Genomic DNA, 16,332 nt, shown 5'->3' with positions numbered 1-16,332 from the left:
CTCTCCCTCTCCCCTTCTCCCTCTCCCTCTCCCCTTCTCCCTCTCCTCCCTCCCTCTCCCCTCTCCCTCTCCCCCTCCCCCCTCCCTCTCCCTCTCTCCCTCTCCCCTTCTCCCTCTCCCTCTCCCCTTCTCCCTCTCCCCCCTCCCTCTCCCCCTCTCCCTCTCCCCCTCTCCCTCTCTCCCTCTCTCTCTCCCTCCCTCTCTCCCTCTCCCCCTCTCCCTATCTCCCTCTCCCTCTCTCTGTTTCTCTCTCCCTTTCCCTCTCTCCCTCTCTCTCTCTCTCTCCCTCTCCCTTTCTCCCTCTCTCTCTCCCTCTCCCCCTCTCCCTTTCTATCATACTCTTTCTTTCCCATCCCTCCTTCTCACACAAATGTAACTGAAATTTTTTTATAAAAGCAATCTTAGTTTCAGGGCTTAGAGATTTGGTTTGCATTTGTATCATCATCTTTACTTTATACAGTTGTTTGGAGTCAGTCTCTTCACTGTTATAAACTTGTGACATGTGCAGGGCACAGGAGACAGCTCCATCCACTCATGCTGGAGATCCAAGTCTATCTTTCAGAATAACTCATCATAAACCTTCTGTTGTGTACTGAGCTTCAGCTTGGGATATTTAATAGTGTCCTAGGGTTGGGAATATGTCTTGGTCAGTCAAGTGCTTGCCTTGTAAGCACGAGGCCCAGTGTTTGATCCCCAGAACCCACATTAAAGAACCTTGGGCATGTTGGCGTGTGCTTGAAATCCAGGTATGCTGCAAGAGGAGGCAGGTAGCAACCTGGGGCTCACTGGCCACCCAGCCTAGCCTAGTTGAGCTTCAGGTCAGTGAGAACAAGGTGAGAAAACAGCTCTGAGGCACTCAGCTGAGGTCATCAAATGTCCTTCACAGGTACTTTCATACAGATGCATGTGTACATACACATAAGTGCATCTGCACACACACACCACATGCACACATATTGAAAAAATACATCTGAGCACATCTGAGCAGCACCTGCCAATGACAGCAAGCTATTTGTTAAAAAAAAATCTCTGTGGGCTGCTGAAGGCTGCAAGTCCTTGCTGTGATGAGCTCAGGCTACCCTTGCTTCCTCCATCACTCACTCTGGCAATTGGATTCCTCTTGGAGTTGTCCTCACCCTCCCGACAGGCTGCGGCAAACTTGATCCACTCTCGCTTTTGTCTTCTGACAGTCTGCCAGGTTGTGGTGCCATTTTCAATGTCTAATTCTTTTACCTAAAGCGAAAATGATTCATGTTTCTTATAGTGTTAGGGGACTACGTACTTAAAAACAATTGCTTAACATTATACAATGTGTCCAGAGGAAACGATAAATTGAGGAACAAAGGAATTGATTTTTCTAATTTATAATTCTGGACAGACATACTTCCCCAGCCCCAACTGTGCTGGAATGGTCTCATGTCTCTAGAAGACCCCATTTATACATTTTTAACTCTGCATATTTCTTTCATTTACAGATAATCAGTGGCATCTTTCATTTGCTTTGCTATAGGCTGAGAAACATGTAAATAGGCTACTAGCATGTTTGAAGAATAGAAGTTGCTAAGACAAGCTCTGGAAACCATGCCTTACAGGCATAGAAATCAAGATGCACAGTCCTCCTGTTGCTATTTCAGTTAGGCTCAGGTTCTGTCTTTTACTTTTGTCAGGATAACTACAGCCTCTAATATTTCAAGTTATAATACATGATGTGCTTTACCATCTAATTTTCTTTTCATTTTAAGTAGAGAAGATAGCTGTTACACATTACCTCCACAATAAATTCACTGTTTACTCCCAGTACCACCTGTAATAGAAAGTAAAGCATTAGCATACATTTGTATAATTTAAAGGAAGCAGAATTATAGAACTATGATATTCCTATATCATTTCATATATATATACATATATATACATATATATATACAATTAATAATGTAAAATACAATTGTAGAAGAAGGTAAGCAATACAATGTGTTTTTGTGTCCTTAAAAGCCTTTTTAACTTTATAAGAGTACGAAAAGATAACTCTTGGGCTGAGGATATGGCTCAGTGGGTAAAATGTTTTCTATGCAAGGAAGAGGTCCTGCCCACACTCCTGTAAAAGCTAGGCACAGTGGTGTGTATCTGTAACACTAGTTCCAGGGTGGTTAGTCTAGATCCCTGGGCCTGTTGGCCAACCAATATAGACAAAAAGAAAGCTTCATGTTCAATGAAAGACTCTTAATTCGGAAAAAAAATAGGAATTTTAACCTTTGATCTCCATTCATCCATGCATGTATATGCATGTGCATGTGTGAGCGCACACACGCATGCACGCATGCATGCACACACACACACACACACACACACACACACACACACACGAGAAACAGAAATAAGAGGACTATTCCATAGTTGTTGAAGAGTCTATAGACATGTTGGGATGGGAAAAACAGAATGAGCAGTTCCTTTGTGTCTTGTCTAGAAGAAGTTGACAATCTGAAGGTGCTGTGAAGACTTGGGGTGATGGTAAGATGCCATCATGAACTCCAGCTAGAAGAAGATCTCAAGAACTGGGGGCAGGTGGGACACCTGACGTGGACACAGAGCAGATTCTGACAGATGAGAGTGAGTGCAGGGAGACATAGGGCAAAATGGGGTTTAAAATGCAGATGAATCCAGAATGGCAACAGCAAATTAGAAATCTGCCAGTGGGGAGTGAGTCTCCTTTTCTTTCATTGTCTCCTGCAGGTGGAATCTCATTAGACATTAATAAAGTGGCTAAGCCTATAAAGGAAGATCAGTATTTGATGGAAGACATTATGTTCCGGTTGCACAGAATGTACTATTTTATAACTATGGTCTTGATTCAAGGTTAGAGTTTTATTAGAAAAGCAGATCATTCTGGAAGGTAAAGGAAAGAAATCAAACAGAATCTTACTATTCAGAGAGCAAAAATTCTCTTTGATTTTTTGCAAATACTTAAGTATATAGTTGTAGTTGTTTTGATTGGAAGAAACTATACATATAATTTTACATTTTGCTGTTTGTACTCAGTGATTATTGTTGTAAGGTTCTGTTTCAGTGAATACTGTAGACATCTGCTTTGGTGGCTACCTTACAGATCACATTAGTAGCTACTTGTTCATTTTGGTCAGTGGGAAATTAGAGTAAGAACCATGTACACTCCACAGTGAGGACTACAGACTAAATCTAATATCCAATTCCCACCTGGGTAATATTAAGTCAATGAGCATGTGAGATCATTACCTAGACAATTTTGGGGAGATGGCTCTGTAGCAAAGTCTTTTGCCTTCCAAGTACGAGAACCTGTGCTCAATTCCACATCAAAGCCTATGTTACAAGCCAGGTATAGTGATGTAGGCTCGTAATTCTACATAGAATACGTAGACATATTCTACATATGGTGGTGACATAGATAGTAGAGACAGGTGGAAACCTAGAAGCTTGTTGGCCAGGTAGCATAGCTACCTGGTGAATTCCAGGCCAACGAGAGATCTTGTCTCTTAAAAAGTTGCAGGAATTAAAGGAACAACACCTGAAGTTGTCCTCTGACTTTTATGTTCACACACACACACACACACCCTTAAATACAAACGCACATATGTGAACATACACATATACACACATATAGCCCCCATACACAAATACACACATATGAACACATACATGTAGCCTGTCTCACAAACACAGACATATGTGGACCTACCCTCCCCATTTGAAAACCTCCTGTCCTCATCCTCAGCATATCACATTCTCTGCTCTGTCTTCTTTCATTCCCCTTTTGCTCTGTTTTAGGAAGTTTGCCCTCCTCTGTTCCTGACCCCATCTCAGGCCTGACAAAACGACGGTAGCGTCATTGCCTTACATCCCCACCCACCTCCGGTGAAGACATGCGGAGCTGGGAGCTTCAGAGCTGTAATCAACCATAGTCTAATTTAACTTGAAAGTAGCGAGAGTGAGTCTTAGCTGGGTCCTGCTTATAAATCAAGTAGAGATTTGCCAGGTAATTTTCACTTTGCAGTGAAAACAGTCTCACCTGGTTTCTGCCTGCCTCCAAACCTGCGAGGGTGACACTGCATCTATTCAGTGTTAGGACAGCAAGTGAGTGTGGCTCTGTTCTGCTGATTATGATTTTTTTTATTCAGCAACCAAAGATGTTTTTCAGTCATCTAGTGTCATTTTTATCAACTTGCTTTAATTTTGTTTGAGTTTTGGTAACATATTTATGCCCCATGCTCTCAGTCAGTGTATGTGCTTACATCATCTTGCAGCTGTCCTTCAGAGCTTTCATTCGTGAACCTTAACAATAGCTGAAATGAAGGAAGTGCTCCCTGAGTTCTTACTACAGTGACTGAGAGCTAAAATTGTTGACAGTAAGATTAGGGTTGCAAAAGATAAATTCTAAATGCCACTGTCCCTTGATACTCATTGCCCTCAATTAGAGACACAATAGATAACTAAGTGCTTTTCAGTTGGAATTTGTTTAGTTTCTGTTTCCCTCTGAACTCCAGGAGCCTGTTTCTATGATGAACCAACTGATTGGATTAACTTTACAACTAACAAAGCAGTGTGATTGATAGAAAATATGCAAGTTTGGAGATTTTGATGTGAAAGAACTAAGTGTAGAAACTAAATGTTGATCTTGCTTCCGATCTTGACATTTGTCTTGCTAATGATGGATGGAGTTTCCCAAAACTTGTTTTTGGATAAGCACATTAAAATTAAACAAGAATCACATCATGCTTTATTTGGCTTTATCCTTTGCTTGTATGTGCAGTCCCAAGGGTACTTGTTCGTATTGCTGTGTAGACAGCATCACTTGAACTTTCTCTTGGCTGGGTCATTAGATTCTCTTCTCATCACTGAAGACTGACACTAGGCAAGTGTCCACACCTGTCTCTGGATACACCGTACTTTTTATTTTGAGACAGCATCCCACTAAGTGGCTTAGCTGGTTCTACTTCTCCTGCCTCAGTTTCCTGGGTATCTAGGAGCACAGGCCCATGCCACCAGACCCAGATAATTCTTTAAACTTATTCTGAATCTGCAAAGTAATCCATCCTTGAAACCCTTTTATAGTGATTTCTTAACTGACAAGTCTTACAGACTGCCTTTGTTGGAGAGTTCAAAAGCACTTTACTTGTAAAAGGTTCTCCAAAAGATTCTGAGTCTTCTGAGTCAGTGTCACCATGTCTGGAACTATCTCCCAGTCTGTTTTCTCAGACAATTTCACACAATGCCCTGCTGTGCATCCTTCTCTTTGTTAAGGGTGAATGGTGTGACTTTTTAAAAAAGAGGAGCACGTTGACTTGAGGAAAAGGTGCATGTGCACATATGTTCTTCTAATGTATGTGTGTATCTACATGTGCACAAAAGCTGAGAATCTAGAAGACATCTTCTTTAAAAGCATTTTTGCACTTAGGCCATTTGACACAACTGTGTACTTCATCAAAATACCTTGCTGACTGTTCCTATGATTGCAACCAAGCCACTGTAAAGTCTCTGAGATCAGTATAGATTTAAAGGTGACGAACTGATAGGCCATAGTGGCAGTCATACCTTTAGTTATAATCTGACCTGGTACAAAGCACTGTAGTCAGAGACAAATTCTTCTGAGTTAGGGATAGATGAAGAGAATGTTTTCCTCTTCTAGTAGGTGACCTTAGACAGTCTTATAGCTCTTCTTGTTTCAGATAGAAATAGATCTTCATCTAGATAGAGTCAAGATGTGGAAAGCACAGGGACAGAGGATGCTAGGCACATCTGTGAAGAGGAAGGGAGAAGGAAAGAGGCCTTCTGCATTGGAGAATGCGGGTATGGTGTATCTCTATACACAAAAGTAATGGTTAATCAAAAGAACTGAAATTTGCCACATTAGCCAGATGTAGAATTTATTTCAAAGAGATAAGTGCCTCTTGTCCTCTTCACAGAGCCCAGCTCAACTGATAAGTGACTCGCCTCCATGGCAGCCCCAAAAAACCTTGTATACAACCTTCACATCCTTCCTTTCCCACTGACCTGTATAAAGCCAGGGCATCTGCAATGCCAGATCTCTGGGTAAATGTCTTATTTGGCAACATTCATGTTGTGTCTGATGCGGGTCTCTGTGGTACCCTTGGGTTCTATGTCCAGTTAACTTTATTGATGATAGCCACAGTGGCCAATCCCTCCCTCTGAATCCCAATTCCTTGAGGCTCAGGCCTCCCTGAAAGAGCTCAGCTTGTGGGACTGTGGGCCTACACCTTGTCACATCTGGGAATGAGTGCCTTAGAAGAAACACTAGAGGAAAGTGCTTATCACACTGTACCAAGTAGCAGAGCTGCATGGAAGTCAAGCTGTGAGCTATAGCCATGGGCTCCTGGACAACTAGAGAGTCCCTTGACTGGGAAAGTCACCTTTTTAGAACATATGTGGTCCAGGCATTCTTTTCTGATGTGTCTTGGCTGGATAGCTTGCCTAAAGACTCCCACATACAAGGGAACTGGCTGAACCAGTTGTCAGGATGGTAGAACACTAGAGAAGGGAATCAGAGGCACCTGCTGTTGAAGGAGCAAAATAACTTGGAGAGATGTGGCTTCCTAGCTGGGTTTGTTTCTGCGGGCCTCAGGCTGAGACTGCTTTTCATCTACCCTTCTTCTCTGGGTGTTTTGTAGCTTTCTGTATTTATGGAAGGAGACATTTTAGGTAATGAGATGCTGTCTGCTATACATATGTGCTATTTTATGAGAACACAACGAAAGGTAAGGCCAAAGGGCGCAACAAAGAACAAGAACAGATACTGGAATGTATCAGACACCATAAGAGAAGCATGTTCAGGGTTGGAATTATCCCCCAAGTGTGGAGGGAGTAGATTTTTGTGCAACCAAAAGAATTTTGGTTTTGAAGGATTGGATTCAGTCTTAGACAGTCTGAATAATAAGTGCTGGCTTAGTTCTCTCCTGAACCCCTCCCTCCCTCCCTCCCTCCCTCCCTCCCTCCTTCCCTCCCTCCCTCCCTCCCTCTCTCCTTCCCCCTCACTTCCCTCCTCTTTAATTGCAATACATTTACTTTTCAGACTATCTTGAAATAACATTGTTAGCTGTAAGATGTTTGTTGCTGTAAGGTGACAGAATGGCAAGGTGACCAATGTAAGGTGACCATGGCAGACCACACCCTACAGACCTCAGTCCTCCTCATCTCAGTTTAAGGAATTCAAGCTCATTGTGAAATCTAGTGTCTGTATAAAAGCTGCCTATCAGTGTGTGAGTGGGAAATATGCTAATGGAATGAACTAAGATCCATGTTAGAAACAGAATCTAGCCATTCACTAACAAGTTTCATTGACAAAATAAATGACAGGCAATGTCCCTTGCATGCATGGCAAGTTCTGATGTTAAATTTCAAAGGAAGAGTAAGAGATACAATATTTCATTCCTATCTAGTTTTAGCAAATATCAGAAATTTTTCAGGGCCTTATGTTTTCTTTCAATATTTTCCCCAAACTGCCTGGTGGTTTTACAGCAGCAGCAGTATATTATGGACTCATTGCAGTATTAAAATACATTAGTCCCTTATTTTCTGTATCTTATATTTAAAGCAATAGCTACTGAATAAGGCTTTTCCCACCCTCTCTATGACTTGTCTTTTTGAAGTCAATTTGAAGTCATCCAGGACTAACTTATTAATGAGCAGTTCTTCCTCAAATAATGCTCATAAAAGTTATTGAGTAAAGCAGTTGCCATCTTCCGAGGCTTATAGTAGAGATGCCAAGTTCAAGCCTAATTATACTACTTTTGTTTGTAATTGAAGGTATATCAAGTACTGGCCTTTTCGTTTGTAAGCCATGTAATTTTCTATGTAGAAAGGAAGGGCAAACATTTCTCATGCAAGTAATGTTCCAGGGCTTTATGCTGGTCACTCCTCTCTCACAGCCTATCATCAGAGCTGGTCTACGTCATTGGGGAATTCCAGCTGCAGTAGCATTGGGAGCAGGGAGGAAACATGGTCACATCCCAGTCAACGGTCCAATTGCATCTCAAAGAACTTTTCCTTGGATCTTAGGCTTTAGGAAGAAACCATAAAACTAGGTATTTAGGATGCAGGATGTTCTTAAAGAAAGACAAGTATCTTGTAAAAATAAAAAGCAGGCAATTGTGATGCAAGACTTTAATCCCTGCACTCAGGAGGTAGAAGCAGGTGGAGTTCTGTGAGTCTGAGGCCAGTGTGATCTACAAAGCTAGTTTCAGGATAGCCAAGGCTACACAAAGAAACCCTATCTCGAAAAGCCAAAACCAAAGCAACCAACCACCACCACAACCACCAACAACAACAAAGAACAAAGAATTACCACTACCAAAACCCCAAACAAACAAACAAACAAACAAACCTAAAGATGCAAAATAAAAAGTATTTTAGTCTAAAAAGCCATGGAATATTTTTGGAGCTGGTATGTGTGTGTGTGTGTGTGTGTCTGTATCTCTGTCTATCTGTGTTGTGTATTTATCTCTGTTTGTGTATTTCTCTCTGTCTATCTGTGTTGTGTGTTCATATGAGTGTGCATACACATAGTGTATTCATGTGTTTGGAGGCCAGAGGTCAGAGGTCAGAAGTCAACTCTGGGTTTTGTTTCTCACATGTGCTCCCACTGACTATGTGTTTAATTTTTTCTGAGTCTTTCCAGGGACCTAGAACTCACTGATCCAGATGGGCTGGCTGGCTACTGTGTTCAAAGAATTGGACAGAATTTTTATCCTGCAACTCTTTCTCTAGGTAAAGATTATTGAAAAAAGATATGCTAAAGTTAGTGATTATAGTATGGTAGCAATACTAGTTATCCGTTAGGATATAAAAATTATTTTTATGTAAAATTCCTGTCATAAAATATGCAACAATTTGAAGGTGAAGATATAAAATTGTCCAATTGTCTTATAAAATATATGTACTATATATAAGTCTTTAGCTCCTTATACCATCACCACCACCACCACTACCAAAATAAGTCAGATTTAGTTTCAACGGCCTACCGTGTGATGAGGATACCATAGCTTCTGTAATAGTCAGCCAGAAGCCAACCATTTAATGATTTCTAGGCTTTAGCACAGAGGCAACATCAGACAATGTGTTTTTTCACCTATTATTAAATTTCTGATAGTTTGCATGCCAACTTTTAAAAGACCAGTTGGGTTCTATGTCCCAAAATAATGTTGTTTACTGTGAGGACTAAGTTAATGAGGCTAGGTTAGTTCTACGTATGCTTTTAAATTTTAATGCCTATTTTCAACTTGGGGTAAGATAATATCATCTGCTTCATCATCTACATATTTTACTTTCCAAGAACCAGAGTGTTTGATTGGAATGTTTACATGCTATTTGTAGAATGCTTGGGGTCAACATGTGTTGGTAAAAATTCTCATCTGATCAATGACTGCTTTTTATAATCTTATTAACTCTATAAAATATAGGTCTCATTTGTCTAATAACTGTCCAGCCTCTGGTGATTCCTGCCTAATAAAATTTATACAGCCTACAGCATTGCCCACCTCTTTCGATTCTCCAGGCAAATTTGTGAAAACCAAATTCCATAGCCAGGCATGAACTTCTATTGGATAAGTTGTTAGTGGTAGTAATTAGAGGAGTCCAGAGTTTCTATTGTGGAAGCAACTTAGTGACATCATGTCTAAGTGCACAGTTTCCATGGGGCACAATAAAGCCCTGGAAGAACAGATTGCTTTCCCAAAGCCACACAGCCTCTTTGAAGGAAACCATGACTCAAACTTGGGACAGCCGAGTTTTGGTGAATGTCAATTGTTCCTCATCCGGTTTATGGCAGAAGAACATGATGAGCGTCCACAGGAGAGTCTGATAGTAAGGCACCTTGTGATGGAAGGAAACGCCCCACTGAAACCTCCAGGTTTGAGTACTTTTAATTGGCTGTCTCTCAAAACCTTGTCCTAAGTACTTCTTATGGTTGAGAGCTAGCTGACACAAAATCAGTAACCCTGAGAAGTTGCCATGCCCCATCAGAGTAAGCTGAAATCATGTCTTACACAGGCTTTGATTTAGTTAATGAGAAAAAGGACAGAGTTCAATGGCAGCAGACTAAAGTAGGAAGAACATGCATTTTCACACAATATTATATAGAACCCTCTCAGTCATTTCAGTCTTGATATATACTAGACATCTTTACTCCCCATTTGCAGATATTAGCATCTGGTATCTTAAGAATGCTGTTGCAAATGTTTAAGAGCATACATCTTTGACAGCTACCATCAAAGCCCAACACAGAAACTTCAGTTTCAGTTGAGAAATGAAAAAAAAAATTAACCATTAACATTACCATGGGAAAATAAATTAGCACTACCCAAGGGAGAGCCTGAGAACCTGAATTATGATACTCATTCCAGATCAAAGAAATGAACTCTTCAATTAAACGTTTTTATTGTTAAACATACCTATGCAGAAAGCCAGAAGCCAGATTGAGTGCCTCTGAAATCTTGAAATACCCTCTGTGGTGTTTACCGCAGGGAAAGCATGAAAACAGCCCACAAAAGCATAGCAAGAGGAGCATACTGTCAGTTGATTCTAGCTATGAAGTACCCAGTAGCTTCTGGAATTTTCTTTCAGATCTCTTTTTAAATGATTCCTTTTTTTCCTTTTTTTCTTTTTTTCTTTTAAACTGGCCATTGCAATAGGGCATTACACTGATACTTGGTATTTTATAAATTTTTAAAAAGAATTGTCTTAATAATTTGCCTCCTAAATGGAGAATGAGATGTTCTTCCACTGTTCCCATGTTCCATTTCAAGCCTGGGCTGTGTGCCCTTGGGCAGTGTTGTACCTGTACCACATTTGCAGTCCCTTACAATGTACGCTCCGGAATGAACTTACTGTGCCAACTGGCCAGTGCCATGCTCCCATCCTCTCAGCCCTGCCTGACTGCCGTGCCTGGCTGCTAGAACTGTTAAGAATAATGCTCTGATGAACCAGAATAATGCCCCTTGCCTGAGTTAGCAAAGATGTATTTGCAAGTTTTTATCAGCACACACATGTGGACATTTCTCAGAGACTGATAGACAACCAGGTATTTGATTTTGAAAAAGGACATGCCTTTCTCCCTTTATCTTTATCTTAGTTGTAAGATGTGCTTTGACTTATTTGCTCTGTCATTTGATCATTATTTGACTTAAATTTGATCCAGGCTAAACAGTTTTCATTGTTTCTTCAAACAAAATTTTCTGATTGGAAATGGTTTGATTCCTTGTCCATCCTGAGCTTGGCTTTCCCTACAGACATAGGATTAGAAGTAGTTGTCTTTCGTCTTTCAAGAATACGAGATGCTGGCTGTGTTTGCATGGTGGGAAGCGGTCCACATTTGGGCCACTGCAGAGTGGGACAGAAGTAATTCTATATTTAAAACACAAGTGTTTACTTAAAAAAACCCAAATCATTTAAATGTTTTTTTTCCTGGCCTGTAGGGATGCTTTTAAATGTAACTTAAATATTTTATAAGCAGTTGCAACAGAATTTGACACAGTTGACAGTCCTTTGTAAGAAACTCACAGGGAAGTAACTGTTTATCAGAATTGGGCTTGATCAACTTTTGCCCCCTTCAGATTTCAAGTCCTCGAAATTTTCATTAACAACCTGCCTAATTTAAGTACAAATAAAAAAGTAGTGGAAATTTTTTATGTCAATCATGAAGTTTAGACATTCCTTAGTGTTAACTGGTTTGATGTCATGCTGAGGTCAATCTGATTCAGCCCTGTTCTTTCTTTCTTCATCCTACCTACTTTGTCATGTCACACAGAGGTCTCTGGGACCTACAGAGATGGAGCATTTTGCTAGATCTTTGCAGAAAACAGACTAAAAATAAGAAAATCCATGTAGAAAGCTGAAGATGGACAGAAAAGACAAGAGCTGGACCTTTTCTTCCCAGACCTCAATTTCCCACTTACCGTAAATAGAATCAGAAGACAAATATTTCTGAAGAGAAGCCAGTCCATTGCCTTGAGTCTCTCTTGGCCTTGAACCCCAGTGAGAGTCAGTTCTAGTCCCGGTCTTCCAGATCCCAGATTAGTCTTTGCAGCAGGATGTGTTAGGAGATGTCCTGTCAGGAAGGCATGGATGATAACTGTGGTGCTCCCTGGGCACAGGGATGAAGATATTCTATAATGACTCTGTTTCTCCACCCCAAACTCCTGGGCTGGTCTGGAAGGCTGGCATTGTTTGGGCTCTGGGTAAGAACTTAGACACACCTTGATTCTTATTGCAATGAAACCCTTTGTTGGACACCAAAGAAAAATCTTACAGAGTGAGGGCAAGATTTACAGGGAAGATACCCAATGAATAATAAATTACTCACGACATGAAAAATAATTAAAACGCTAGGGCCTATCATCATGGTGCATAAAATTAGAAGGCTCCTTCTGACTGCCAACATTGTAAAAGCAAAATTACATAGACTAACAACACACACACACACACACACACACACACACACACACACACACTGGGCCCAACACTGAGACGAAAAATGAGTGCTGAAAAATTTCTTCATTTTGGTGATTTCTGCTTTCCACTTAAGAAGTCTTGTGGTTGAAAGGCAATCTCAATTTTAAAGATGTCCTGTAATAGGCATTACAGTTGAAGAGAGTCTGATTTAACTGGTACTGGTGTGTTTCCAAAACCAAGCCTGTATGATACAATGAAACTGAGTTTTCTTACTGCTCATGGAATTTGTGTGAGAAATTTCAAGCAAAGTAATTAAGTAGAGAAAATAACACAAATGAGGGGTATGTTTAAATCTGCACACATATTTATTAAGAAGCTGAACTTAGAAATTAGATTACTTAGGAGAAAACAAAAACCAAAATAGTATCCAGATAATTTTGATGGTCATTTTCATCTTCTAATTTCTTTCTTCTTCTTTGTGAAGGCACATCTTGAATGGCTTGTAGAGTCTCCAATGGAGGAAAAATGCAGTTTCACAGCCACACCAACAAACATAGAAAGAAAATGTAACTAAATGTTCTCTAATTGGTAATCCACCTGACTGGAAAATTTCAAAGGGAAATTGTACCTTCTGTCCCTCGTCAGTGTAATGCAGAGACTAGGCAGACTACATTAATGGAGTATTTCTGAAAGTGCTTGGTCCCTTGAGAAACTTGGCTTAACATTAGGAAGCATAGGGCAGAGCATAGGCAATTAGAAGGCTACCGTGGTATGCCCAAATGAAGAGAAATTAATTATATGTTTGGAATGCTCTTAAGAAAGACAGAAGGGAGTTTTGTTCACATAGTAGGAAAAAGTTACAAAGAGACAGTATTTGAAGATACCTACCATAGCAAAGCTTTAATTTTGAGAGTATCTGCCTAAGTTAAAGTTATGCAAAGTGAACAAACAAACCATGACTAGTATCAGTTTTAAAATGCTTCTTCATATAGTCCCAAGTCATTTGAAGGTAGGTGCTATGGAGAATAAACCCCTAAAAATGGATTTCTAATCTAAGCACCAACTACACTGTCTCAACACACAGTTGGAAGGACAAAAGTCAGCCTGAGATCAGCTCCAGTTTATTTCAGAGTGCTTAATGGCTGAGCAGGCATTTGAGTTGGCATGGTGTTTGGCATAGATTGTCTAGAACAACAGTGCAAACAGCATTTGCTGGCTGTTTACTAACCCATGGCTAAGTGTGCTATATAGCTCTTTAAGCCAAAACACAGGAATAAAGTGTACCCAAGTAACCATTAAAAGAGATTCTTTTATTATTGTTTTATGTGGAAGTGAACTTTCATTTTCATGATTGTGTGTGCATGCCCATCATATGAGTGTGTGTGGATAAGCTTGGAAAATATGACCTCCGTATCTATCATACAAGCTATTTTTCTTTTATATCTAGACTAGAGCTGTGCCCAGTTTTTGTTAAGGGCGTGTATGGCCTGTTACACATTGCTGACAATGAACTGTTGATGACTGGGACACAGGAAATGCCCCTTGATTCCCAGACTGTGGGAAGTCTACATGATATGGTTAACTGGAGATCCTGTGCAAGCAACAGTGGAACTGATTCTTTCTAACCTACGATGTTAACCTTTTCATTGGTTCTAACTTCATTTAGAAATTATTCATTTTAAAAGTTATTCATTCACAAAGTGACTACAGAATAAGAAAGACAGTGATAATTTGTGTTAGTGTGTGTTGCATGTGGAATGTTCGTTGGCTATCAGTCCAGTGTGTGTTTATGTCATACATGTGCAGATGGTTTATATTTCAGAAATTTAAGATATAAGGTTGCTTAAAATTTAAATCCTAGAAGCATTGGAAAATGTAAAGTGTTTCAAATTAATGGACTTCTAGACTTAATATAATATGCCAGGCACTATCTATCTATCTATCTATCTATCTATCTATCTATCTATCTATCTATCTATCAGCTAGTCCACCATGGCTCCTGAATATAAAGCTTTTTTTGGTCTTTTTATAAAGGGAATATCATAGGTTGTTGGAGCATATTTAGAAATTTCAGTATTCAACTATTGTGCTCTGGCGACATCAAATAAAAATAAATACAGGAGATTTAAATCTTTAAGTTATTTTTTGTATTAATTAGTTGTATGCATGTGCCACGGCACACACGTGGAGCTCAGAGTACAACCTGAGGGAATCAGGTCTGCCATTCGGTCATGTCCATCCTAGGATTCTAGTTTTCAAACCCAGGTTATCAGGCTTGGTGGCCAGCACCTTTACCTGCTGAGCCATCTTGTCAGGTTGTATAAGCCATGAGAAATCATAGTGGTTCTGATGCAGGTCTATGCCACTAAAGAATGTGAGGTGCCAAAAAGAATTTTGAGGTAAGCCCATGGCCACACCCCATGGGTTAGCCAGAGCTTAAAGGAAGCATACAAACAACCCCCCCCCCAAAAAAAACCCAAACCAAAACAAGCAAACAAGCCTCAGGAAACAGAGAGAAGCCAGCAGCCAGGGGCTGCAGTGATGATTTTCTATTTGTGATTTCTTCAAAAAGACCCCAAGATGCTCTAAGCTGTTGTGTCTTGCTAACGTGTGTAGTCTGAATTTCCATTGGTTTAGCCAGCTAATATGGTAGTTTTATTTATTTTTTTATTCAGGCAATATTGTATTAGGGTAATTCTATTGTTCTGAAAGAATTAAAGTAGCCAGTGTCTTTGTGTCACATTGCTTTTCACAGGGGAAAACCATTATTTATTTTATTTTTGTGATTGTTTACATGTCTGATGGGCAGACATATTTTACATATTTTCTTTTTCTGAAAGATAAGTAAGGTTTTCTATCTTTACAAATGTAATTCATAGAATGATTAAAGAAACAATCGACAGAAGCAAGTACAAGGTCATTTGGTTATCTTTCTACATTTGTAACTCATGAGTTTTCTAAAATCCAAATCTAGCATACTACTCTTTTGTTACTGTTGTTGCTATGACAAAATACCAAAGACTATGTACTGTAAAAAGGAAAGAGATTATTATCACTATTATTAGTTTTGGAAGCTGAAAAGTACAAGAATGGAAGAGCCCATTGGTGTGGCTTCTGATGAGGGTCTCTGGCTAATGCCATAATGGAGAGCATGCATATCATATAGAAAAATACAAAGCAAGAGTCAGAGTTCAGGTTTGCTCATTTTGTAATGGCATACTTTTTGGGAAACTAACCAGATCCCTTAATAGCCATGGGAACACTTTCTGAGGTCCGATCCTCAATGACAGGCAGTCTTGAAAGATGAAGGGGGCCCATGGCTCTCACCACAGGCACACAAAGATCAGTGGATCTCTTTCTCCTGGAGACTTCAGGTACTGTAGGAGCAGAGCATGAAATATTAGTGCTTGAGGTTAATTAGAGGTCTTAGAATCCAATCTCTCTTCTCTTCCTCCCCTGTGACCTTTGTTTCATAGCTCAGACCTGTCAAAGATAGGCAGTAATTCCATCCTCTGCTTCAGAGTCAGTAAAGATTTGTAAATATCAGACACTTTTCAGCATTGCCTGAATGTGTGAGGGTAAAAATCATTGCTGGCTGGATGCTACCGCTTAAAAACGATGTCTCCATAGTCAGAACTTACTGACGTGTTGATTTTGATAGTTGTTCTTATGACCAGAATGTTATTTTAGTGGGTCTTCTACTCTGTGTATGTCTGCCATCCAGCTAGTGCTATTTCCTCAGAAAAGAAATGCCCCTTGACTTTTGAGGATGTGCTAGACAGTTTATCAGTGTCCTTGCATTACCCTCATGATGTCTACAGCAGCAGGACACATGTCTGTCACATCCATGTGAAACACAGTGAGAACTGCTCATACTTGTGATTTGTGAAGTAATGATAC

General features: G+C 40.0%; 1 protein-coding gene across 1 annotated transcript in view; it reads right to left on the bottom strand.

The window, feature by feature from the left end:
* The window catches only part of Dsg4 (desmoglein 4), a 36,517-nt gene extending 24,405 nt beyond the window's left edge, over positions 1-12,112 (bottom strand). Inside the window, exons 1-3 of the mRNA XM_028774878.1 lie at positions 11,937-12,112; positions 1,769-1,804; positions 1,102-1,233 (exon numbers count right to left, since the gene is read on the bottom strand). Of these exons, the coding sequence (XP_028630711.1) occupies positions 1,102-1,233; positions 1,769-1,804; positions 11,937-11,984 (216 nt within the window). The 5' untranslated portion in view covers positions 11,985-12,112. The remainder of the gene's footprint in view (positions 1-1,101; positions 1,234-1,768; positions 1,805-11,936) is intronic.
* Positions 12,113-16,332: the final 4,220 nt, after the last annotated feature.

The sequence above is a fragment of the Grammomys surdaster genome, unplaced genomic scaffold (genome assembly GCF_004785775.1).
Source record: "Grammomys surdaster isolate TR1022 unplaced genomic scaffold, NIH_TR_1.0 243, whole genome shotgun sequence".
In the NCBI taxonomy this organism is placed as follows: domain Eukaryota; kingdom Metazoa; phylum Chordata; class Mammalia; order Rodentia; family Muridae; genus Grammomys; species Grammomys surdaster.
This window is presented reverse-complemented; position numbering and strand designations above follow the sequence as displayed.